Genomic DNA, 27,790 nt, shown 5'->3' with positions numbered 1-27,790 from the left:
ATAATCACATCCTCGGTTACCGTGTTCCACAGGTTAAGTTACATGAATTTTTCAGCAATAATTGGCAATTTTATTCGGAATTGCATGTTTTTGGCGGCAATTGGCAATACATATTCAGGATCACTAATTTCCGTATTTTTTCCGATGAAATATGGTTACCCATCGTATTAGGGTTTGGTTTTTTTTTTTTATTTGTACCCATGATAATATTACCAATATCAATTTCACAATAAGGATAATTTCTCATTGAGTTAGAATTAAACTGTGAAATCTGTCTGAGAACCATCTTTACCATCGTCACGGACCACCTCTGGTCCACAGACCATAGGCTGAGAAACGCTGCTCTAAGTTGTTATGGAACGCATCTTGTACAATGAACATACATCGAAGGGTTAGAACCTTGATGCGTTAGAGAAGAGTTTTGTCATGGGGGGGGGGGGGAAACTCAATATCATTAGCATGAAAATAAGAGAAAATTCCAAACAAGCTCTGGTTCTAACCCTTCGATGGTATGTTCATTGTACAAGATGCGTTCCATAACAACTTAGAGCAGCGTTTCTCAGCCTAGGGTTTGTGGACCAGAGGTGGTCCGTGACGATGGTAAAGATGGTTCGCAGGCAGATTTCACAATTTTATTCTAACTCAATGAGAAATTATCCTTATTGTGAAATTTTTTGATATTGGTAATATTATCCATGCGTACAAATAAAGAAACCAAACCCTCATACAATGGGTAACCATATTTCATCGGAAAAAATACGGGAATTAGTGATCCTTAATATGTATTGCCAATTGCCGCCAAAACATGCAATTCCGAATAAAATTGCCAATTATTTGCTGAAAATTATTGGAATGATGGAGCTATTGCAAATCACTGTATTTCTCGAAAAAACGTTAAAACGTATTTATTACATTTCGTTCAGGAAAATTACGGAAAAGTGGGATCTGGAATACGGCGAAATTCAGAACATCGCCAATTGTCACCAAAAATATTGCTACCGGTTAGCAAAATCACCAATTATTTTTAAAATTGTGCTAAAAAATTACATATGGGAGACGGATAACTACTGTAAATCGCAGTGAATTGTAGTTGAAATGCAGTTCCCGAAAAAAAAAAATGCTGAAATATAAGGCAAATCTGTGGAATTAATATTTATTAGAGCTGGAAATCTATTAAAAATTTTCAACTGGTTAATCGAATTTTATTCGTAACTAAAATGTTAATTAATGCTATAAAAATGTAATTTATTCATTTCACGCACCTATTCGCTAGATGTAAACAAGTATAGGAATAGGCAATAGACTAAGAAATTAAGGCTGCCACTTAAAGCAATTTAGTGCTCGTATGCTGGACATATTATTACTTCGCGTCGCCGGCGGTTCTCTCGACGAACCTCCTGTCACCAGATCCGAGATCCCCGTCGTGGGGGATATCTCCCGGGTTGTTCTCCGAGGACTTGAAGATGGGCAAAAGTTCACAGGAACGAGGATTTGAGAACAAAGAAACGTCTTTATTTACAGAAACTAGAGGTCGTGCTTCAACTAGAGCAGCCTTCCGAGGCCCCAACATTAGTCACACCGGGCCGTGAGTGATTCTCAGTTTCATTTTCACCATTAATTTCTCGTTAGTAAAGTTCTGTTGTACGCGACTGGGCCTATTTCACTTACGCAAAAGAGATTTACCGTGCCGCAGGCTTCCAAAGATTGAGAACCACTGGTCTGAATCTTGAAATCTTACAAACTTTCAAAGTAGTTCCTCGATCATGTTTGGCTTTTTGTATGCAACATTTAGGTGAACGGTCCAGTATTGCTAGATATTGCGAACATACACAGACAGAAAATCGATTTTACTCACATAGATTGCACCAAAAAAAAAACAAGCTTATAAATCACTGCTCTACATCCTTATACAGGGTGATCCCATAAATTCGTAAATAGTTTAAAAATTTATAAAAAAATTGAAGTAATCGGTCAATTTGGATGTCGTTTGTGAGAAAGTTATTCTCACAGAGGGCTAGGTTGAATTTTCGTCAATAAAGGGCGCTGCACAAAAGCAAATTACTGGGAATATGTAAATCCGATTCCCCCTCTAAAATGCATGGAGTACGAGTACCGTTTCCTGTTACTGGCGCTTCCATAAGATTTTCATGGTGATGTTGACCATTGGTGGATATAGCACTGTTGGTGAAATTGTTTTACCTCAGCCACGAATCGCCAGCTGAAGCTTTACGAACGTTTTGGACACGGAAGAGATTAAAGGAAGGTTCAGGTTCAGTCGCTCCAGTCAGAATTGTTGATAGCGTCCTCTATAGACAAAAATTTGAAATACATTTTTTTTTAATCTCCACCAAGAAAAAATCCCCTTCGTGAGAATAACTTCTTTGCAAACCGCATTCAAATACAGTGAAACCTCGATACAAAGCTGCATTAAGAGTTGCCTCGATATGACGATACGGTCCAATATAAATATATTGTTGTAGAGGTATTATCGTGATATGGAGAGGCAGCAGAGTTTAACATTATTCATTTATTTATACAATAATGTTGGCCGAGGCCTAAACATGAGAATGCGGTTGATGGTGGCAGAAAAAAAAGTTTGGCGTGGGTGAATTAACAGCAGTGGTGGGGAGTTCTGGTTAAAAATGGTATGGGGGGGGGGGGGAAAAGCTAAATTTAAAGCAATTGGTGGAAGCGGAGATAGGGTTAATCTCTTAAGTGGATGATCAAGTCTACCGGAGAGATATGTTGGCTTGGAAATAATACCGGTGGTATCAAAATTATAAAGGCCATGGAGAATTTTAAAAAGCATGGTTAATCGGGAAAGAAGGCGGTGACTATTTAGAGGGAGAAGATTAAGTTCGCGTTAAAGTTCAGAGACAGACACATTGGAGGGCCAACTGTCGTAGATAAAACGGGTGAATTTATTTTGTATTGATTCCAGCTTCGCGATATTGCTAGCAGTGTAGGGGTCCCAAATTTCGGAGGCATAGGAGAGGACTGGAAAAATATAGGTTTGATAACAGAGAAGTCTAACGTCACGAGTAGAGTGTTTTAGATTGCGACGAAGGAAAAAGAGTTTATTGAGGCATTTTTGATATATATAATCGATGTGTTTATTCCAGCGCAGGTCTGCTGAAATGATAACACCGAGGTATTTGTAATGAGAAACCTGGGATATGGACGAGTTATTGAAGGAGTATGAAAATTCTAAAGGTGAGGTCTTACGTGAAATCCTCATGAGAACCGTTTTAGAGATGTTAAGAGGCATTTGCCATGTGGAGCACCATTGGGAGATGGAATTGAGATTGTGTTGGAGAAGTTCTTGGTCTGACTCGTGAGTTATGGTGCGGTACATTACGCTATCATCAGCAAAAAGTCTCGTGGTACAGTTGAGGGTTTCAGGGAGGTCGTTAATGTATATTAAGAATAGAATTGGGGACATTACTGATCCTTGTGGGGTTCCAGAATTTACGGTGGCCAATGGAGAGTTGTGATCTTTGAAATGGACAAATTGTTTGCGATATTTTAAGAAGGCTTCTAACCAATTAAGTAGTTGAACGTTTAGGCCGAGGGTGGAAAGTTTAAAAAGTAATTTATCGTGGGAGACTTTGTCATATGCTTTTGAGAAATCTAAGAAAATGACGTCAGTTTGTAAGTTTTTATCGATGGCTCCCGAGAGGTCATGGATGAAAAGGGCCAATTGAGAAGAGGTGGAGAGAGAACGTCTAAAGCCATGCTGATTAGGGAAGAAAAATTTTATGGAGTCAAGATGGGCGCGGATTTCCTTTGCTATAATGTGTTCAAGAATTTTACAGCAAGATGAGGTGATTGCAATAGGTCTGAAATTGAGGGGATCGGTAAGAGGCCCAGATTTATGGATTGGAATGATTTTGTTTGTTTTACAGTCAGAGGGTAGAATGGAGGAATTTAGCAATTTAGAGAGACATTGAAAATGATCAAAAGATAGTCAGCGATTTCTTCAGCACAGAATTTGAGAATATAGTTAAGGATTCCATCCGGACCCAAAGAGCGAGGTTTGAGTTTTTTCAGTAATTTAATAATGCCCTCCCTAGAGATAAAGATAGGGTTAGAGTTGTAAATAGAGTCGGTGAATGAGTATTGTAGGGGGTTGGGATCCAATGAGAAAACTGAGCAGAAGGCTAAATTGAATTCAGTGGCGATATCCACAGGAGAAAAGACGCCTTTAGTAGAGGTTTTGAGGGTGGGGGTGCCAGTTAATTTGGGACGGAGGAAGTTCCAAAACTTAGAGGGATTGGTTTTGAGGTAGTTTGGTAAAGAGTGAGAAAGATATTTAGTTTTATGAAAAGAAATGAGGAAATTTCTTTTCATAGATTAGAGTAAAGACACTTCCAAACGAGGCTTGAAAAAAAATATCACTGTAGAGGGATTTATATATCGTTATATCGAGTATTGTTGTAACGATGTTTCACTTTATACCAGTGCCTTCAATTTTTATCAATTTTCAAACTATTTACGAATTTATGGGTCACCCTGTATAAGCTAACTCGAATTTTTAGCCGTCATTGAAGTCAGTTTAAACAGCTTTCATGTACACTTTCCCTCCTTTCAACATTATCAAGGTATTGCCTTATTTTCGAGATATTGCAAAAATTTCGACTTAGGGATGGGGTTTTCCGTAATTTTTTTTAAACACATACAAGAGGAACGCAATATTTCCGAGTTGCAATAAAAATTATCCTCGCGTCATAAAGATCATACGTATAGGTGCTATTTACATGATTCGGGACTTCGTACGTTGAATATATATTACCTATTCACGGGTTTGTACTTACCCATAACACACCAGACAAAAACCGATATGCGGATACCGGCCTGTAATTTTATTTGGTTTCGGAATAGATGGGGATACTTTATACCCACTCTGAATATAAATGGGCTGGCCATCAAAAAAAAAACGCAAATAAATAGCTGTTTTCTGGATTTACCAACAACTTATTAATGTTTTCTGAAGGTGTTTTTTTCCTTTGAGCCCACGCTTTCATTTTTCTTTTTCTATGTTATTTATCCAATGAAAGATTACATTTGTACGCAACATATATTTTTTTGTGAAATTTGTCGTTTTTATGGGGTGATCATCCCCCCCCCCTCTCCTAACCAGATCGTGGCCCGCCGCTCTCTCTCAATGAAGATATTTTGGCAGGTGGTATGATCATCTCCTCCCAAGAGCCGAATTATAAGGGTAAAATAGGTCTGTGTAAAATATGGGACGATCCATTGCACATCACCCTGAGTTAAAAGAAGGTTCAGGTTCATTCGCTCCAGCCAGAATGGTTTACAACGTCCTCTATAGACAAAAATTTGAAATAAATTTTTTCTACCTCCAACCAAGAAAGAAACCCCCCTTGATGAGAATAACTTCTTTGCAAACCGCATTCAAATACAGTGAAACCTCGATATGACGATACGGTCCAAGAAAAATATATTGTTGTAGAGGTATTAGCGTTATATCGAGAGGCAGCAGAGTTTAACATTAGAGTAAAGACGAGGCTTTGAACTCTAGCCCAGCCTACCTTGGGGCTAGAGTTCAGTGAGTTTCCTTGGAGTTTTATGCATGCCCGTCTCAACGTCATGGGTTCCCGTGAAAAAGGGATGTTCTAGGGGCCCCATAGAGGGGGCTTCAAGTAGAAGCTTACTTTTTTTTATCTGAATACCATATATGATTGTGTAGGCCCCTCTATGGATATGAGGCCCCCGGGTCATAGGTAGAGTTGGTAGAGCACTCGTCCGGCAAACGAGAGATCGGGGTTCGAGTCCCCGTGAGGGCAGAGATGAATTTTCCTTTTCCGAAATATCGATATCTCCTCACTCAGCCAGTTTTCCGTATCTGTCATATCCATATGGTCTCGTGAGTGAAGATAGCACTGATTCTATGGACAGTTGAGGTGCATTCTGAAAGTAATCACATCTTTCCCCCCACCCACCATATTTCGCTTGAAAGCCTTATTTCCTCACAGTTCTTTGTGGGGGCCCCTTTACCACTACATAAAGGGTTGGCCCTTTCAGACCCGAGCATTAATTTTTCAGAAATTTCAAGATATTTTTGCATTTTTGATACTCAAAAAGACATTCAAAACGTAAATGTCAGCAAATTTTTATTTTTTCAAATTTTCATTTTTTCTCTCTGTGGAAAAAAATACTTCACTTTCAAATCTTTCAGCCAAGATGGTGCAGGATATATTCATCTTCGCATACAATTTTTTCCAGAATTTTATTGCTAAATTTCATGTAATAAATCACACTTTTCCCGGAAGGTGCTTTCTCCTGGAAGCCATCTTAAATATCCACTGGATGTGAAGTTCAACTTCAAGTGCTGCCCTTTGACAGAAGCTCCCAAGTTCATATTCGGGGCTTAACTTCCTGAGGTTATCCAGAAAAAAATGTCTACAGTGAGAAAAAGCAACCCGCACATTTGTGCATACAGGGTCTGAAAGGGTTATCCCTTTTAAACGGTTTTTTTTTTTTAATTTTCCTTATCCGCATTATAACTGCAACATTTGAAATTGCGAAACCTTCCCGAATTGCCGCGTATTTTAATATTTTTTTTCCGATCGCGAGCAGATAACTGCTTCCCCCCGCCCCCAACAAGAAAATTCACTCCACCCATAGCTTTTATTTCCCTCACTATGATACAAAAACGTGTGTGGCTTTCTAGGAAGAGGAAATACTTCTTTTGGGGAAAACATACTTTTGTATTTATACTGAGTGCATATATTTCTCTATTTTTCTCACTCTTTCTTATCTAAACTTGAACAGCAGCTGACTCCACCCACTAGCAATTGACTGTGTTGGAGAGGGGGTGGAAAACATGCTTTATTGCATTTTTAGAAGACGAAATATCTCGGGACGACAGAAATAAAGCAGATCAAGTTTGACGAGATATGTCGGGAATGCCTCTAAAAAGGTTAATGAAAGGAATCCGTTCTTTTGGTCTGTCCTCTGCCACAACCTAAAAAATATTTCGAAACAGAAAATATGTAGAAATATTCATGCAGAAATACGAAAATAATAGAAAATATTTCGGCAGTATTATCTCGCACGCAATTGAAATCGCTCCGAGTGTTGACAGAATCAGGAAGAATCCGTCATTCATGATCATTTTCTCTTCATGTAGACCTTCTATTTCCACTGATGGTATTGTTGAAACAACAATTTTCTATGTGTGTGTGTGTATTGTATTTTATCTTTTTGTCTCCGTATATGCACGTGTTTGAAATTTGGCACATGCGTGAATGTCAAATGGTCTATCAGGGGAAAGGAAGAGGGAGCCTTTTGTTTGAAAATATAATCTTTCTCGAATAATTTTACAGGTTTTCCTCTTTTTTCTTGCATTTAAATGGAAATTTGCTCACACGCAGGTAATTTTATTTGGCAGCCATTATGTGTGTATGTAATACAGACTTTTGTAATAATGCTTTTGATGATCATATAATCACCTGTTTGAAATTCAACTAAGAAAGAGCGTTGTTTACAACCATTATTGATACAAAAATGCCGTTTAAAATTCATTGTTCTCCCTTGAGCATTGCTCGAATCCATTTTTTTTTTCGATTTGTTGCGAAAACGCTGTTCGGAAAAAAATGATTATGTATGAATGGAGTTCAGAAACCAGTGTTGTTACAGGAACAGTATTCAGAAACTTTTTTATTGCAGGGACAGTGTTCAAAAACCTTTGTGGTCGCAAGAACGGTGTTCAAAAGCCATTCTTGTTATAGGAACTGTGTTCAGAAAGTATTGCTGTTGCGAGAACGATGTATTGAAACCATTGGTGCTGTAAGAAAGGGTTCAGAAACCTTTGTTGCTGCATGTACGGTGTTCAGAAACCATTCTTGTTGAAATTCGAAATTGAAATACGAAATAGCGTTGTTTAAAATCATTGTTGATGCAAAAACGTCGTTCGGAATATATTGTTTCCCAGTAGAGTGTTGTTCGAAACCATTATTTTTATTTAACAATGTTTATAGAAACCATTGTTGCTGTGGGAACGCTGTTCAGAAACATTGGTGATGCAAGAACGGAGTTCGGGAACCTTCGTTGCTTCAGAGAACGGTGTTCAAAAACTGTGTTTGTTGCAAGAACGGTGTTCAGAAACCATTCTTGTTTCAGGAACGCAGTTCAGAAATCATTGCTTTTACTTGAGTGTACGTTGAAACTATTTTTGATGTGAAGACATCGTTCGGAAACCCCCTTTCCTGCTGCAAGGAGAGTGTTTAAAAACCATTGTTGCTGCAGGAACGATAGTCGAAACTATGGGTTTTTTTTTAAGAACGCGCTGTTCAGAAACCATTGTTTTGGTTTTAGCAGGTGTGTTTAACATTTGGGGAATTTTTTTGGCCGCGATGGAAGAGGGAAAATCTTTTTTGGGCCACACTCGAAATGAAAACAGTAGCAGCTGAGAGCACTGGAACTGAATTCAGCATTCTGAGTCTGGGTTTGGTGAAGCTGTGCTCTTTCCTCCTATACTTGGCGGCAAAAGACACGAAATCTACCTGAAACAGTATCAGAATGATATGAAATATTTTTTCATGTTAGAGTTTAGAAATCGCTTATTGGGCTGCATTAATGTTCGTACACCCCGTGCTAAAATGCATTGTTTTATTGACTATTTACTTCCTACTTGATGAGCTGTTTGAGAAAAGCGGAGTGTTTCGGTCAGAAGATTTGAACGAGGAATAATTCCATCAATTTTCTTCATTATTTTAAATCAACTTGTTGCCAAGTGAAGGAGAAACGAGGCCAATCAAAATGGCAATTTTGTTTGTTTGGCTGTTGACCTTGATCCTTCATCTTTCGCCCGCGTCTTTTCCAATCCTCAAGAAATATGTTATTTTGTATAATATTCTCTCCTTCAAACTTATTTAGTGTGTTTTGGCGAATTCTTTGCCACACGGCCCTCCACGAGTGACCTTTTGAGAGATATTTAACTTCTTCACTTACAAGCGATTGGGAACGAATCGGATGCTCCCTATTTGGCAAATCGGTGATAAATATGGTAACCTTGTTCTAATCTAACCGCACGTTAAGAAAAGGAAAGAAAGTAGAAAGAAAAGAAAGAAAAAAAGCCAAAAACAAATGAGAGTAAAACAGTATAATAGATAAGTTGATAAGAATGTAGGTACAATATAGATATCAGATTTCAAAATCTACTCATCAAATAGATAAGTATATTTCAGATTTCTCTTTTCACTCTTACCCTACCTGTTCTCTTTCTCTCATAAGAAAGGTACACCATATCTGGAAAAAATATCTCTATCACTGTATACAAAAAATCAAGAGGGGAAAAATAGGGTTACAACAAAGCTTCGGGATGATGGGGAGGGGGGGGGAGAAAACAGAACTAGTTTGGATTTATTCCACCGGTGTTTGGACGCAATATTACGCCCTTGATCGTAAAGTGGTTAATATTCATCCAGATATATTGCATTTGATGATAATCATGTCGTTTACTACTCAAAAACGTACATGTATCTCGTGAATATTCCTAAAATAAACAGTAGATCTGGAAAATCTCTAACGAATTCCGGTACGTGAATGTACGTGTGTTCTGATGGCATATGTGGTCTTTAGGTATTTATGTTGTCAGAGTTGTGTGTGTTCTTTTTTTTCACAGCAAATCAACTCCGATCATATATCACCATACGGCAATTTAACACAGGTCTAGGTTGGGCTGGAAATATATCTTTTTAGGGAAAGTCCTGTTATACTTCCGTCCTCGTCTTGAGCACGCAGGAGACTTTCGCGGGGAATCCTTCAATATGCCCTCCATCCAGGTGGTCGGCTTAACCTCTATGGGGAATGAACTTTTCTCTGCCAATACTTGGTATAGAACCTGCTGACCCTGACGGTAGTAGCCTTTACGGTAGTAAACAAGCATCTTGTATGTGGCTCTCAAACGTTTGCCACCAGCGACTCCCTAGAGGAAATTTATTTGTGGCTGTCTTCCGCCCTTGTGATCTCGGCTCCTAGACCCTCGGCTTTCTTGCCATCTACCCTCAACGCTTTTATGACAGCAGTAGGGAACCACAGCTATCATAATAGTATGATTTATATGTTCTACAGTTTATATATACGGAAATTTCCCCTCCGACATTTCGCCCCGGCGAGTTTCGTTCCCGTTGTATTTCACCTGCTCTGACCTGATGAGCGACGGAGCGAGTGACCGTATGAGTGACCAACAGATGTGATCTTATAGTTAGTGTGGTTACTCATACGGTCACTTTCTTCGTCATTTATTCACACAGTTAATTGCAAACTCACTCGGTCACTCACGCGGTCATGACAGGTGAAATGTCGGAGTCGAAATTCCCGGATCTCATGTTCTACATGTTCTCGTCAATATGAATATGTCTAATGATATGAATCCCATCTCATGTCTAATCGAGGTGAATCGCTATTAATTACGCCGATCTTGTTTCAGAGATATTAGGGTGATTTTAGGGCCCTTAATCCGAATGTGGCAATTGTTTTATCCGATTGGCTCCAGTTTTCGAGATTAAAATGAAAATTATATTTCTCTCTCTCAATGGTATTACATCATAAAAATCGCATTCAAACTGTACGAAATGTAAATCACTAACAAACTTAATATCAATACATAAAGACCAATAATGTCTGATGGTGATATAAATGCAATGATATATTGAATGGAAGGGGAAAACAAATAGAAAATTAAAAGTAAAAAATTCCACACAAAAATTAGTGGGCTCGGACGGCATTGAAATAGTGAGAACATTCATTATTTCAAAAACTAGAGCCAGTCCAGCAAAACCAACGCCAGTTTTGAAATCAGTAGCCCCCAACATACCCCAAAACAGTTGAAACTTGAGCGCACGATTTCGTTGTTTTTAGCAGTGTTACGTATCGGCAATTATTTTGAACAAATCATTTCCTCCTAGGGCCGGATGTACCCATATGAATGCCCTAAGCGCACAAGTGATTTTGTTGTGCCCCCCACCCCGTTACTCTTGCCCTTAACGCATGGTCCGAGGGCCTCGACAATTAGACGTGTTTACAATTTTTGGGAGTAAGTATGCAAATTGGTAAGCTGACATGTTGTCTGGATGGGGGAAGGAAATCCGAAAAATCATTTTACTTGAGGCCTCATGATAATTTGATCTGGTTACTATTTTGGAGAGAATGGGTATATAAAAATTTGTAGGCAGGTATTTATAGGTCTCAGAAAATATTGTTCTGCCCGGGGGCCTATAATGCTGTTGAGATGGTTCTGGGCTAACTTTATGGAAATTGAGTGCAATCTCAATATAAAAACTGAGCATTAGCACGAGTTCTTGTTCGTAATGAACTTAATTTCTTTGCTTTTGTGGTCACCTTCAGGGCCGAATGAATGAATGAACTCCAGAACTTTGCCACTGGACGTATCATGTTGCCGAGATCTCTTCCAGCCCAGCTTCGTGGCAGAGTCTGGAACACTTTATTTTGTGTCCAAAAAAAAAAAAAAACGTACAAACTTTTACAACATATTTTCCCCGGACAATTGGGTACTGTCGCGAACAAATTTTGTGGTTATTACAGACGAGATGGGATCAGGAGTTGGAGAAGTTTCGGGGTTTAGTTAAGATGAATGTACACATATTAGGATGGAGGTATGTTTTAAAAGCAATTGAATTGCCCCCCCTCCCATGCCATCTCATCTGTTATCTTACACTTGTATCACACCTTCAAGGCCGCAACTACGTAGAAACGAAATCTTACTGTTATTTGGGGGTTCTATATCCATCTCAGCGCCCCCCCCCTCCTCCACGTAATTTTTAACGGAAAAGGAGTAAACTCGGTGCCCTTTTTGGCCCAGCTCCCTGGATAACAGACCCCCCTGCCCTCCCTTAGGGGCAGTCCTGGTCAACCTATCGATAAAGATCTTCAACTGTACAATCGGGTACTCTTAAAATTTTAGGATTTTCTACCGGATGGTTGATGCTGGGAAAAAAAACTTACATAAAAAAAAAAAGTGTATGGTAATTTTTTGTGGTGTCTCCCCCCCCCCCTTTTCCTGATGCCCTAAGCACGTGCTTATTTTGCTTAATGGTTAATCCGTCCAAAGCCTTTATCTCAATGAATCGACAGAGATAAATTAATTACGGCGGTAATGAGTTTTTTCTTGCATAAGTCATCTACCTTACAAATTTACTTTAGCGATAGCATTATCCGGCTGCCACACGTAATCGCGACATTTTCCTCGTAAAAGGTCTCGTCCAGGCGTCCAAGGAAAGATGCTTTATTGGACACTTTGCTTTTATTTCGTTATTTTATCCGTCCATTGTTTCGCAATATTTTCTCATTTTTTTCTTAAAATTAATATTCAATGGCAGAAGTGAATTATAAGGAAAATAAAAGTCTTGCATTTTTCTTCTTTTTCTGGGTATTAAACTCTGGTCCATTGATTTCTCAATTCGAAATGGTGAAGGAGAAAAAGTGTTACTGAGAATGAAGGAATGAAACTGAATGCGCAGTGACTTGCTTTCCATTGACAAAGAAAACGCGCCCGCTATTAATTTATCTCAAAATTTATAGATAGGGATAAATTTTATTTTTATTTTCACGAGCCAATGGTTCCAAAAAATTTCCATGCTTCGAATAATCCCCGGAAGTGCGTAGGAGCACATATCTTGAATTTTCACTTTTGTTTAAAATTACGTCACTTGTTTTTCTACCAGGGGCCGTTCGAGTATTACGTAAGCAAATTTTTAGCCATTTTTGACCCCCCCCCCGTCAGCTAAAGTCGGCAAAACTCTGACCTCCTCTTTCCCCCCCCCCCCCGTCAGCAAAATTTCGTCATCAGCTCCGCCTCTCTGAATCCTAACACATATTGGTGGGATCACAGACGTAAACAGGAGGTGAAATGCCGTGGTGCATTTCCAGAACATTTAAGCGGCCCGTGACACATTTTCAGATCACTTAAATGACCCGGAACACAGTTCCAGAACACTTAAGTGATACGCGACGCATTTAGAGATCCCTTGAGTGACATGTGACGTAGTTTTAGAGCACTTGAGTGGCCCCCAGTGCGGTTCTACATCACTCAAGTTACCCACGGAACATTCTCAGATTATTTAAGTGATCCGCGGAGTATAATTACGGATCACTCGAGTGATGCGTGGCACAGTTCCAGAGCACTTAAGCGGCCCGGACACATTTACAGATCACTTGGATCCGTGAAAAATTTAGAGAACACTAAGGGATCTGTAGGGGGACTTATCAATAGGGGGGAATGTTACTTCAAGTGCCCACAAACTATTGAAAGGTTTTTCTCTTTTTTGCCTCACCGAGTAAGATGCCATTACGAATATTTCATATTTTCATAAAGGGTGGCTGATGACGTAAGCATTATCCAAACCCCCTCCCCTCTTGTCATCAAAAGTCAGCAAATCGGGAACCCCCATCGATGATGACGTAATACTTGAACGCCCCCCCTCCCCATCGGAATTATCGATTACACGTATGTATTTTACATCCCCCATGAACGACCTAAGTTGTACCTCCCTTCTCCTTCCCGGGTACACGTACTGCATGCCACTTAAAATGAATCGGATGCTTGCTTTCACCTAGAAATGCGTTAGAGGCCTGGCTTGCTTCCCCCATAGAAATGCGTTTGAGCAGGGCTGGAGAAATCGCAAAGAAATCTAGGTGCTTAAAAATTTTTAGCCGAAGAAAAAGGCCCAAAAAATTATGCTGCTTTTGACATTTTCAAGGTATAGTGACCCTCTTTCATGTTCGCAGATATGCTGCTATAAATTCCAGACATTTTGTGCTGATCTCAGCCTGCAATTTAGTAACACAAAAAAAAAAAAAAAAAATAGGCGCCAATTCCAATTTTTTAGTCGCCATGGTGACCTGGCGCCTGGGATTTGTCTAACCCTGCGTTAGACGCTTACTTACTCCCGGGAATACGTAGGAGACCCGCTAGCGTCTAAAAGTGATTACCACTTGAAATGAATTGATGACTTGCTCCTAAAACTGCTTGCATCTGCAGTCTTGCATTTCGAGGGAAATTTTTAATGCATTCCAAGGGAAATGCATGCCACTTGAGATGAATCGGAGGCTTGCGTACATGTAGAAATACGTAGAAGGGTTGCTTACACCTAGAAAGCCTGCTTACACCTGGAAAGACAGGAATTAAACTTACACCTAGAAATGCATCGGGAACTTTTTTATCCTCTTACGGCAGTAATTCTGAAACTTTTGTCACCCGCGGCCTTTAAGGAAGATAAATTACTCTTCAATGAGACATCTGTGGTTGGGTTCGGTTTTTGAAGTCGAAGGCTTCCTTGCCCAATTAATGGTTCTTCTGCGGCTCCCTAGGATAGCTTAATAGATATCTTCCTTTACGTAAATAAGCACAACCGATATCCCCAGTTGGCCACGATGACCCTAGGAGCCGCGACGCACACTTTGAGAAACACTGCTTTATGGTGAGATTTGCGTATCCCCGGAAATTCATAGGAGGCGGTAAGGGGGGGGGGGTATCCCTTCATTTTGTGTTAGAACCGCTGTAAAAATTCAATTAGAATTTAAGATAAAGTCGTTGTGTCTCTTTTCCTCTTCATCCCTATCTTGGGCGATATTACGAGGAGTTACTGCATTAATTTTTGTTTTCAAGCTTTTGTTTTTAATTATTTTCCCATTAATTTTAGAAAGATTGTTTCTTGTGGAATTATCTCTTCTTTTTTGATTGTTCAGACTTTATTTTCTGTACTAAGAATTGATTTGATATGAATTTATTGGCAGTAGAAGGTGGAATTCTCAATGTTGCGCTTGAATCAGCTCAATCCTGTGATACATTTGTGTTTTCATAAACGTGGTAGTTTTTGTATGAATTAGTCTTGAATTTGTCTCTGGGATATACGGTCCATGCAATTATGCATATAACACATATAACAATTTTTGCGGACGATTACGGGTTCCACAAATCATTTCGTTTCATAGAGAAATGTCCTTAGATATTTCCAAAAAAATAATCATTTTTTCATACTTTTATGGGTCCAAGATTTCGTTTTTCAAATTCGAGTCTTTGTGGGTAGAGCCCGGATTACAGTCAAACCTCGTTAATGAGTCACTCTTCGGAGAGCAAAAATTTGACTTGGTAAGCGGAGTGACTCGTTAAACGGAGTAAGCCATAGCTGTGCCAATTCCTGCCTAACGAAAATTGGGACTTCCAAAAAGTGACCCGGTAAGCGGAGTGACTTGTTAACCGGGTGACGCACTAACGAGGTTTGACTGTATATGCAATGCGCATATGCATTTACATATTTTGATCTTTTTTTAGCATTAATGCATAAAATCAAAGAATTTTCAGAATAAATGCATATTTTTGATGGTTTATTTCTCAATCTATTTTTTAAAATAAATATTGCTTATAATATTTCCATAACATCGGGGGGGGGGGGTTTCCGCTGGTGGGATTTAATGAATTAATAGAGATGTTTGTACTACAAACTTTGTAGTACTTCATTTTTCAAATATCAACCGTTTTATTGTACCGTTTTGACCTTAGGGATAGGTCAAGACTATTCAATTTTTCAGAAATAGTGTCGAAATTCTTTTATTACTGGCCAGGATTACACTATAAAAGTTTAGAAAAAGCTATTTGATAAAACTTGTAAACAAACAAACAAACAAACTAATCCAAAACAAGCAAACAATTCAAGCATTTAGCGCGAATTGGTTGAATTTTGTAAGTTTTATAACAGAACTTTAATAAAAATTTTATAGTACGATCCCCGCCTAAATAGAAAAATATATAGAAGTTATTTGCATGTGCAGTATGTATATGTGGTATGTGGGGATATTTTTTTTGTAAATGAATGTGCATTAAGAAATAAAAAAATATACATTTTAAAAACACATTTGCTTTTCTTTTGCATGATTTTTTATGCATATTTTCTCATTTTTCGGTACATATTTCGGAATTTTTCAAATTTTCAGGAGTTTTATTTTAGGGTTTTTAGTGCATATTTCGGCAGTTTTAGGTAATTTGCATGTTATTAGAGCATATTTTGCCACTCTTTTAGTGCATGTAGTCTGGGCTTTATTTATAGGTAATATTGTGCTATAAAAAGTCCGTCCCAACCTTGCGGACAAACCTACAGCCGTGAGTTACATTAAATTACGCAACTTGGGCTTTTATGTGTAAAGAAAAAACCTGTTATTCCAATCCTATCTTTTTTTGGCGTTTGTTTTTTCCCCTTCAATTCTCTTCTTTTTTTCTTTTTCTCTTCTTGATTCCCAATTAGAAAAAATAACATTTCTTTTTATTCTGTTTCGGCGCCAATTTGGCGACATTTCCGTCGATAGCGGTCCTCCGGCTAAAAGAGAAGTAAAGTATGTAGTGGGGGTTAAAGAGAGGAAAAAATAACTTCAAAACAATCAATTCAGATGTATCCTTGAAGAGGTATTGAGGTCCTCCTTTGGTTACGACCGTGTGTGCTTGAATATTATTTATTTTTTGGATGTTGTGTAGACGACGGTGGATTTGCCTTCGTAGCGTTTGTGATGTTCTACGTGTGTGTGTGCGTGTGCGCGCGTATGTAAATAATATTCAATAAGGAGCGTGTTCCCAGGCCGAGAATCCCGGCTCTGCTTACTAACAATGCCAGTGGCGATCGATCAGTGGTGAGGAGTTTGGGTCCACAGCATCCAAGTCTACGGGGTTTTGATTGGATCGCCGTCCAATCAAAACCATGTGAAAAACGTGTTTTCTTTTTTTTCTGTCCGAGCTGCGTTCGAAATTGAGAGTGCTGCGATCCCGGGATTTCCCATACGTCCTGGGCAAACGAGTGCTTTTGTGTAGGTTTTCCAAGTGATTGCGACGGTCCCGGATAACGGGTTCGACCCCCCTGAATATTTTTTTTCCCGACCAGACTCTTCAACTTCCCTGGAAATGACGGACGTACAGGACCCGGAGCTGCATATAACGTCCATCGCTGACGCTGTAGTGAAATTGAAAGAGTTGCGAGAAAGGTAAAATAGACAGGGGAAAAAATTATAGCATTATGCATTATTATTGAATATTTCTTTCATCATGTGAACAGAAAATTTACATTGATAATACTTTTGGCTTTTTTATTTGTTGCATATTTGATCATTTTCCTTGTTATGAACTGTGACGATTCTTCTTATCGGTGCATAATAACAATCTTGAAGAACAAATTTTTTTGGTGATTATTCATGAAATGGAATTATTCGAATTGTTTCCATTACCAGTTATGTGAGGAAAATCGTTTCAATACACCTAATGATATTGATCGGAATTCATACTGCATGCATGATTTGAATTTTGTTTTCCCTCTCTTTGAAAACCTGTTGATTATACGCTGTAAAAATTTATATTCTTACTTTATTCTGGGGTGGGCGGGGGAATTGGCCTTTTTACGATGTGGTAGTTCCAATTGCTGCTTACTCAGAACTCTATGAACATAATTTAAATTGTTTTATTATTTAATGCTATTTTCGCCCTTAAGGGCGTGCGACAGTTGCGGTCGCACTGGTCCCCACACGCATTTATTGGGCTCCACACTCGAGGGAATTATTGGAGGCCTCCACCTATTTTGAAATTATTTCTTGCAATAATTCTGAATTTTCATCAATTCCGGAATTATACATTTCTTTCATCGGTTCTGAATTTTTATTGGAGCTCGAATTATTTCTCTCTTTCAGTTATGTTTAAATAAAATCTAAAATTTTCATTTATTTCCGGAGAATTATTTCTCTCATTACTTTAAAATTACCTTTAATGCTGAATTTTCATGAACGTTTGTGTTAATTTACGCAATAGAATTGTGTGCTTAAAATTTTTTGTATGGATATTTCTCAGCATTTCTGTTTATTATGAAATAATAGGTGCCGATTCTCTCCCCCCCCCCCTACACTCAAAATATATAAAATCGGGACAAAAAAGGGGAGGGGGGTTCTAAATATTTCTGGTGCACCGAAGTTGTTGTGACGCCCATGGCCTCGCGTCTTGTTGTAAGGGCGGCCCTGCTTCGCTATATTATTTTCTAAATTCAAACGGAAGAGGGTTAGTTGCATTCATCACGAAAAATTGGTCAATGAAATCCAACCGTCGACTGCACTGGGTAAGAACAGCGCAAAACTCTGCCGTTATGTCTTCTTTCTGATGAAATTAACCCAATCCCATATAAATTAAAATTTTCTATGGCAGTGGTTCTCAAATTCTGAGTCACGGATCTTAGGGGCGTCGCAAACCATTTTCAGGGGCATCGTGATGAGTTGTTGACATTGATATGTGCCGGTTCGGAACTTTGAAGATTATTGCTTTCTTTCCTCGTTAGACTACTGTAAGGAGCTGCGGAAAGACGTTGACCAGACCAAGGGAGCTGCGGTCGACAAAAGTTGGAGAACCACTGGTGTATGGGAATGATTCACAACCTTTGAGTCGTGCGCTTCCTAAGGCAGTGGTTCTCAAAAAATCATTTTTTGAGCTGTTCGAATTCGAACCGAACCATCGGGATTCGGTTTTTTTTTCAACGAGCACAAAGCAGTTAGCGTTGATGATTCGTTTTGGAAATCAGACCCACGAAAACGGATTAGAACCGCTCCAAGGGGTTCCAACGTTACGTGTTGGGGCTCACTAATGTATACGCGCTTTAAGGGTACGTGACAGAATATTCAGGGCTACGCAAAAAATAATCGGCAATGGTGGAAGGAACGAGTAAAGCAATTAAAAAAAAGTACAAAAATTTGATTACAGCTCTTGATACGTGTTCCGTCTCATTTTCGGAAATACGCAAGCCTCCTTATAAAACGCATTTTCTGGGGATCTTATACGTATTTCTAGGGATTAGAGAGAGAGGGAGTCCTACGCATTTCAAGGGTTAACCAGGCCTCTGCATTTCTATGGGGTGAGCAAGCCTTAATTCATTTCAAGTTACACGTATTTTTAGGGGTCAGTAGGTCTACGCCAAGGGTCATCAAACTTTCTCGAGTTGCGACCATTGCTTTTGCTCATCATCAGATGAAGAGCACCCTTTACGGGGAGGGTGCTCAGTCTTTAGAAGAGCCGCTGTGGTGGCCGAGTGGTCATAGTGACGGACTCGCGCCGCGAGGACCCGGGTTCAAACCCAACCGTTGCCATAGTGGTGGTCGGCTGAAGTTGGTTTTCTGTGGTTCCCAACTTCAAGGCGCGAATGCGAGCCGATCTCCCCTTCAAAAAGTCTCGCCACAGAGAGCACCAGACCTACAAACAGTACAAATGTAATTCAATCATAACACATCACTCACTTCACTTCTGCAGTATAGATGGCAGCACTGAAAAGTCAAACACAACACTACATACGCGTTCAGACCGTTAGGTACACACATAGTTACACTTCCGGCACAACTCACTAGGTAGTAAATTGCCCATGGCGATAGACCTGAGTTGTGCTCGGTTAAAAAAAAAAAAATGAAGTCTTTAGAAGATTGCGCCACTTGGTTTGAAAACATGTCACGGGCATTTACAGATCGCTTATACAAGTGACCTGTGAATGCGTCGCGGGCGACTAAGTGCTCTGGAAATGTGCCAAACGTCACTTTAGTGATATGTTAATATGTCGCAAATCACTTCAGTAATCTGGAACTGTGCCGTGGGTAACTTAGTAATGATATAGAACTGCATCACGGGTCACTTAAGTGGTCTGTAAATACGCCACGACTCCCTCAAATGTGATCTGGCAATGTGCCTCTAAGTTAATTTCTAGAAAATTAGGCATGTGGTCGCGGGCTACATCAGATAACTCCGAGGACCACATTTGGCCGCGGGTCATCGGGTTAAGCATGTACGCAACGCATGTATGTCCGAAATCTACATAATCGTTATTGAATGCAATTTTTACAGGGTGTTTAATTGAAGCGTTCATCAAGTCCTCGCGGGCACGAAATGGGGCATGAGCACTGAGCACTGTTGGTGCTCGTGAGCTACAGGTTAAAGATGTGTTATATAGACAGGTTGAAGATGGAAATATAGATGGCAGCGCTGAAAAATTTGACACAACACTAGATACGCACTCGGACTGTTAGGTACATACACTTACACTTCCGGCACAACTCGGTCGGTAGTAAATTGCCCATGGCGGTAGACCTGAGGCGTGCTCGGTTTGAAAGGAAGAAAGAAAAAGAACAGGTTGAAGGAGGCTGGTCTACGCGGATAAGCACGCTACTGATTCAAGTAGCACGTATTTTTAGTGGGTATATTTTTACCTACGCATGTCTAGGGGTAAGCAAGCCTCCACTTTTCAATAAGATAGTCAACACCGTGCTATAGATAGTGTAGAAACTCAAAATTTGGCTTAAGATCTGTTCAACATTTGAGGAGCTTATTTTCAAAAAGGAACATTTCCACTTTTGCTAAATTTACAGAAGAAGTGAAAAACGTATTCCTCCAGAGAACACGTTTGCTTTTAAAAGAAGTAGAAAATAGCCAAACACGTAGCATGTAGGAATGGTAGAGGAGCATTTGAATATAATGTTTCTTGATCATTGAAATTTTTTTCAAGGGAGTTAACATCATTTGAATTTTGGAAATGCTCCGTTTTTGAAAGAAAAATTAATGGAAATGTTACCTTTTTTTTGATTAAAATTTGAGCTGCTCAAGTCTGAAAAATTGGAAATTTCTACGTCAGATGTCAATTTTGGAAGGCTTTTACTAGCCCAGGAAGGTACCCTTATTGTCCTCTCGTCATTAACATAAGAAACACGATCAATGTACACTGGAACCTCCTATAACGGACACTGCCAACTGACAGACACAGTTTTAAATTACATCGACGGCACTCGATGTATCTTACTATCCATTAACGGACACTGCTCGTTAGCGGACAAAATTTTCGGTACCCCATGGGTGTCCGTTATCGAGAGATGAAAAATACTGAAGTGTATGTGAGAAAAGATATGTTCCCTTTGGATAGAAACGACTAACTTTATACATTGTAATTTCTTCCAAAAATATTCCCGTTTGAATAGTTCCGGTTGCATAATCTGACGGAGCTTATCCCAGATTCATGAACCGTTAAAAAGTGCATTTCGTTTCGGGAAAAAAAAGTGGAAATGTTCCTTTTTTGAAAATGAGCTCAATTATTAATTTGTATTGAAAACATACACACGCATCGGCAGGCAAAAAACCAATTATATGAAAGCAGGTGAGAGGCGCAATCTTTTTTTTAATTGTGCAAAAAGTATTATTGATCAGCTAGGGATGGGACGAATAGTGATTTGGCCGAATATCAATTTTCTTAAAATTCATCAAAATTATGAATGAAATTGGTGTTTTTAATTGGAAATAGAATTATTAGTAAATAGTTAATATTGGAAATGGAATTATTATCAAATGATTGATATTGAATTTTAATTGTGTAATTTATTACTTATACAACCGAGAGAACGGAGAAATCACTTCGTTATAACGAAATTTCGTTATAAAGGAATTCCAGGTTTTTGCATTGTTCCCATGTAAACTTATCTGGTGGATTAGGAAAAGTGTTCGTTAAAGCGAGATTTTTTTCACTGCAACGGTATTCGTTAGAACGGGATTCGACTGCATTATAAATTGATGTTGAAGAAACTGGTAATTGAAAGATTTTTATTGCCACGATACTGACAATCAAATTTAACGATGATGTACATTGTATTTTAATATTACTTATAGAATCAATTTTTTTTTTCAACACTCGTTACAATTTTACAACTAAGAAAATGTTAACTATTATCTACTCTCAACTAATACAGTCGAATCCCGTTTTAACGGATACCGTTATAGCGGAAAATTTCTTTTTAACGAACACTTTTCTAATCCCCTAGATACGTTCGTTTTCATAGGAACAATGCACAAAAACCTGGAATTCCTTTATATCGACACTTCGTTGTAACGAAGGAATTTCTCCGGTCTCTTCGAGTTCGTTATAACGAGATTTGACTGTAGCACAAAGGCCACAACAGACAAAATGTCCAACGAGGTAGCTGAAAAAAAAGATGCCCATAAAAAACACGGATGTCGAATAAATATCTAAACTATATCAAAATACAGCAACCCGATAAGGGCAATAAAAAACCAATAATTACGATAAACTATAAATATACTGCCCATAAAAAAATATGGGTGTCTAAGTATGAATAGCTTCTCGATTTATCCCAATATGTTTATCGTATTTCTTCTTAAGAGGCGGTTGGTGCACGCAAATTTTCCAAAAAACACATTTTCTCCAATTTTTCAATACTGTGAAATTTTCTGCGTCTGGGTTCAAGTTTTTGTTCTACCTGTACTAAAAATACTTTTTAAATATTTCAATACAAACTGCTGGCAGGCATTGCACGTGCTATGCATGTTTTTCACTAAAATGCGTTTTTCTCAAAACTAAGTTTTTTTTTTTTGTTAGATAAGGAACATTTTTTCGGACACCACTCATTCAGATGTCTTGAAACTTTGTCTCTCTCTCTCTCTCTCTCTCTCTCAGCACTATGGTGTCATATACTTTAACACGAGCTTTTTTTAGGGTTTTGATCGTTGGTTATGGTTATTTTTTTTCTTGAATTTTAACTTCGCCAAAAAATCGCCAAAATTTACCCATATTTTGTGCCATAAAAATGTTTTAAATAATTTTAATAAAAATTCCTCGTGTAACACAATTCCTCGAAATACACTTCAATCATATCTCCCGCCCCCCCCCCCCCCCCACACGCATCGTAAAATCGACTTATTTTCTTATTTTTCCTCTTTAGGTGTTCTTTGCCCCTTTCAGTAGCTCAATACATGTATTCTCTAGGTACATCCTTCAGTTAGTGAACCTGAATTCATGCTCACTTCCACCTTATTACAATAGGATTGTATTTTCAATTTCATGTTTTCCTTATCCTAAAAATTTACCCACAACGTCGACTGACTAACGACATAACGTCTTTCACTGAAAGGGACACACGCGTAAAATATAATCAATAATTTTTTAATTTATGGAAAAAATTCTCCAATTTTTTTAATATAATTTTTTGAAATTGGTTTCAATTTTATTGTCATTCAAAACATATAAATCAAACAAAAAATAAATCCATCGAGGGAGGATCCATACTGGTGGACACACCAATTTCATAAGGGTACAGTCAGTTGTTGTGCTTAGATTTACAGACATTCGGCAGAATACCTAAGCATTATTCGGCAAAAAGGGCCGTTCAAGTATTACGTCATCATCGATGTGGGGGGGGGGAAGAGGGGTTTCCGGTTTGCTGACTTTTGATGACGGGGGGGGGGTTTGGATAATGCTTACGTCATCCACCACCCTTTATGAAAATATGAGTTGGATTCAGAGGGGCAGAGCTGATGACGAAATTTTGCTGACATGGGGGGGGGGGAGTCAGCGTTTTGCTGACTTTTGCTGAAAAGGGGGGAGGGGATCAAAAATGACTAAAAATTTGCTTACGTAATACTTGAACGGCCCCAAAGGACCGAATATTCGTCCCAAGTCTAGTGGTCACTGGTAAACCAGTAAAATCGACCCCGATTTTAAATATTTTGTGGTGGGAGGGAAATTGGCATCGAAAGATCCACACACACACACACACACACACACACACACACACACACGCATTATAACTATATGGTTACCATATTCGGAGACTGAGAAAGGAGGACGTCTGCGCACGCATCCTTAGTGACGTCACTTATCCCAATTTTCCCAATAGATGCCGCCTCTATTCCGACCAATATGAAACCGTCCACAACACAATTTTTCGCAACTCTAAAACAGAATCACTAAAAAAAAGCCAAGACAAAAAAATCTTAGAATTTCGACTGTTATTTGTTAATGAGTGGGGAAAAAAAACACAAACAGTCATATCAATGAAGAAATATATATATTTCAAAGTGGAGGAAAGAAATTTCCCCAGAAAAAAGGAAAATAATTCCGGAAACCTGAAAAAAGCGAATTTTCCGAAACATAGGAGGACGCCAGAAATGACATCAAAAAGGAGGACGGGTGATAACCCTAGTTATAACAGAATTTTCAGGAATGCTATAAAATATCCACTCAAAAATGAAAGTAGACACAATTAGATGTAAATTAACACAAAAATTAATGAAAATTTTGAATCGATGAGAATTCAGAACTATAAAGAAAATTTTAAATTGACAGATAATTTCAAAATTGATGAAAAAAAATTAGAATCTAATGATTTGAGAAGTAATGGAAATTTAGAGTTGATGAATTAGAAATGAGAAGTAATTCAAAGGTATAGTTCCATCACCAGTAAAAATTCAGAATCGATGATGAAAGAAAATACCAGAATTGATGAGAGAAAACCTAGAATTATTAAAAGGAAAAATCCTAAAATTGAATAAATAAGGGAAATAATTCCAGAATCAAATCAATTGAAGTTCAGACACCTTGTTTTCTATAAAAAAATGTATTTGATGTAGGCCTATGTAACTTTTTTTCACTTCTATTACCGTAAGTGCGGGGCCCGGGTCGGACCCCATCCGGCGTCATCATCGATGGGGGGGAGAGGGTTTCCGATTTGCTGAGTTTCGATGACGGGGGAGGGGGGGGGGGTTGGATGATGCTTACGTCATCACTCACCCTTTAAGCCGGGTTTTCCTAGGAATAGGTTTGTTGCGCAGCGTGAACCGAATTAGACTATTTCGCGCCGACAGAAACGAGTTACATAATCACGCTACGCGTTTGTGTTTTCCTAGCGAGGCGCATCAGATCACGGCGGCTATGTAAAGTATATGGCTTTGGCATCAGCTACTCTGTCGTCTGCATGCTCCGGTTTGAAGGGAAGGGAAAGATGACACACAAGAGTGAAGGGAATATCGGCAAAACCGCGGCGCACGACGCATTTGACTCCTGCAGTCTGCAAATCACGCCCGACGTAATGCGCTGTCGTGAGGCGTATTGCGCTCTGTAGGAAAACAGTCGTGCTGCTTTTCTTATTAGTGAGTGGGCGGCGTATCGCGCTGGGTGAATCACGTTGCGCGTGGCACAGGAAACCAGCTCCTAGGAAAACCCGGCTTTAGGAAGATGAAATATCCTTAATAGCATCTTATTCGGGGCGCCAAAAACGAAAAAAATCTTTCGATTGTTATTGGTCACCTGAACTGACATTCTCCCTATTGATAAGTCCCCTACAGAGCCACTTTAGTGATCTCTAAATGTTTCACGGATCCTTCAAGTGCTCTGGCAATGTGTTGAAAAGTGCGGGCTGCTTAAGTGCTCTGGAACTAATGCCACGCATCACTCAAAGTGATCCATAATTATGCCACGGATCACTTAAGTAATTTGAGAATTTTCCGCGGGTAACTTGAGCGATATGTAGAACCGCACTGGGGGCCGCTTAAGTGCTCTAAAACTGTGCCACATGTCACTCAAGGGATCTCTAAATGTGCCGCGGATCGTAAAGTGTTCTGGAAGAGTGTCGCGGGTTACTTAAGTGATCTTTGAATGTGAAAACGATCTTTGAGGCCTACTTCAGTGATCTGAAAATGTGCTGCGGGCCACTTAAATGCTCTGGAATTGTGCCAGCGATTTGTAAATGTGCCGCTTAGTCCATTTTTGCAAAATTAGGTTTGAGGGAGCAAGCCACATCCGATAACCTTCAAGGCCACATTTCGTCCGCGGCGCAATGAATTTCTTAGAGTAATTTAGAGTTCTTAGCCTTCAAATAGCACTGAAATTAACAGAAATTGTAATAGCATATTGATTATAATAACAAAGAAAGGTATTTTCTTTCGAAATTTCAATTTAAAAAAATTCCTTTTTGGATGAGAATATTTTTTTCCGTCTGGGGGGGGGGCGCACGTACCCCTATGCCCCCTCCCGCGTACGTTTCTGATCCCACCAGTATGCGTTAGGAGGCAGTGCTGACGAAATTTTGCTGACAAGGGGAGGGTCAAAGTTTTGCTGACTTTTGATAAGTGGAGGAGGGGGGGGGGGGTCAAAAATGGCTAAAAATTTGCTGACGTAATAATTGAACGGTCCCCTAAGGGCAGCTAGCTCTGGGTGTGCGTAAAAAAAATCGCATACATTGGTTTGCGTTCATATTAATTGTGAGCGTTTGTCAATTGTAAAAAATCGCCATCTCTCTCTCTCTCTCGTTTTGAAAGAAAAAATCGTCTTTTTAATGGATTTAACGAACACACCGGGGTTGGGAAAAGATATATAATCACATTACTAAGAATGGCAGCGGTACTAATCACATTTAGGACGATTCGTGTTTGGTTCAGGGATTTCAAAGTGCTGAATGAACTTGTTTCGTTGGCTCTATCGGATTCTTTTTTTAAATAGCAAGTGCTTTTTTTAAATAACTACCTGAATAATTGTTACACCGTTTCTGAAAATGAAAAGAAACGTAGTAAAAATTATGAAACGAATTTTGGTTTGAACGTTGTTGCTACTGATTCTAGAGCGTTTTCCAAGTAACATTGGTGTCGTCGAAGCATTTCTGACAGTCGGAATAAACTGATTGTTTTCTCGTCTAGAGTACTTTTGCAGTCTAAAGCCGGGATTACAGTACAAAAGTTTTGTAAGAGTTCTTTGATAAAACTTGAAAAATGCAACCAATAAGCGTATCCGATTACATTCGAGCAAATGCAACCAATAGACTTATTGGTTAAGTTTTGAAAAAGATCTTTTATCAAACTTCTATAGTGCAATGCTTGCCTACGGGCCAAATTTGCGAGATGGGTATTTTGCTGGCATGAGCCGGATGGAACACCCTACGGCCCACGCGCCGGTGTTTGTGCTTCTCTCTATCTAGAACGTTTTGTTCAGAAACTGCTATTGTGTTGTGAAAATGCTGTTCGAAAAGAGTCCGTGTTGATGTAGAAATGCGCCTTCCAAAACCATCGTTGTCGTAGAAATATACCTTTCAAAACCATTATTGTTATAGGAAAATGCACCTTTCAAACCCATCGTTGTTGTAGAAACGCGCCTTTCGTCGTCGTAAAATTGCTTTCCAATGTGCACTACTCGTGCATCCACTGAACAATGTCCGAAAACCATGGTTGTCGTAGAAGTACGGTTCAAATACTACTCTTGTATCCAGAGCAATGTGAAATTGCTGTTCAAAACCGTTGCTGCCGATAATGAGTAGCTCCCCCAATAAGCAATTTTCTTTTCATTGTTTCTTTTCATCGATTAGCTAATTTTAATACATGCATTACAATGCTCAGTGTCTAAAGAGTAGCTTTACCAGTCCAAATTTGTTTCTAGGAACTTAGTTATTCAGTGACACCTTTAGGATATTTGCAGTTCGCGCGATTGCGTCCCCTTCTGCGAATTCGAAAACAAAACGACGCGTCATTTGGATGCTCAATCACTGTTTGCATAAAAATTGCGTTGTGATTTGGAATTTTATTTATGCAAACGGCTCTTCACGGCATTTTTTTTAAAGATATTCTACATTCGAATCCCGTTTTAACGAATACCGTTATAGCGAAATTCTCGTTTTAACGAACACTTTCCTAATCCTCCAAATAAGTTTACATAGGAAAAATGCAGAGACCTGGAATTCCTTTATAACGAAATTTCATTATAACGAAGTGATTTCTCCGGTCCCTTGGAGTTCGTTATAACGGGATTCGACTGTATTTAAATGCATCCTATTCACAGGCAAAAGCCGTGTATGTAATGTTTGTACATACATATTCAGCTGAAAAGTCGTGAACAGAGTTTCAATTGTTTCAATTAAGAGTGTAAATAACTCTGTATGTATATATACATGTAAAAAAAAAAAGGAATGTCCTTGACTTTCTTTT

At 39.0% G+C, this 27,790-nt stretch overlaps 1 protein-coding gene across 4 annotated transcripts in view; it reads left to right on the top strand.

Annotated features, from left to right (window-relative positions):
• The window catches only part of LOC149078011 (uncharacterized), a 99,094-nt gene that overhangs the window by 46,390 nt on the left and 24,914 nt on the right, over positions 1-27,790 (top strand). Inside the window, exon 1 of one of the 4 annotated variants that reach the window (XM_089241567.1) lies at positions 16,418-17,013. The exons of the other annotated variants lie outside the window; for them this stretch is intronic. Coding sequence (XP_089097693.1) covers positions 16,934-17,013 — 80 coding nt within the window. The 5' untranslated portion in view covers positions 16,418-16,933. Of the gene's footprint in view, positions 1-16,417; positions 17,014-27,790 lie in introns of those variants that run through there. 4 annotated transcript variants of the gene reach the window in all.

This window comes from Pholcus phalangioides, unplaced genomic scaffold, assembly GCF_987345545.1.
Source record: "Pholcus phalangioides strain wild (caught in Gottingen) unplaced genomic scaffold, Ppha-v1.0 ptg000014l_1, whole genome shotgun sequence".
NCBI classification, from domain to species: Eukaryota; Metazoa; Arthropoda; class Arachnida; order Araneae; family Pholcidae; genus Pholcus; species Pholcus phalangioides.
Note: the sequence above shows the minus strand (reverse complement) of the source record. Positions and strands in the feature narration are given on the sequence as shown.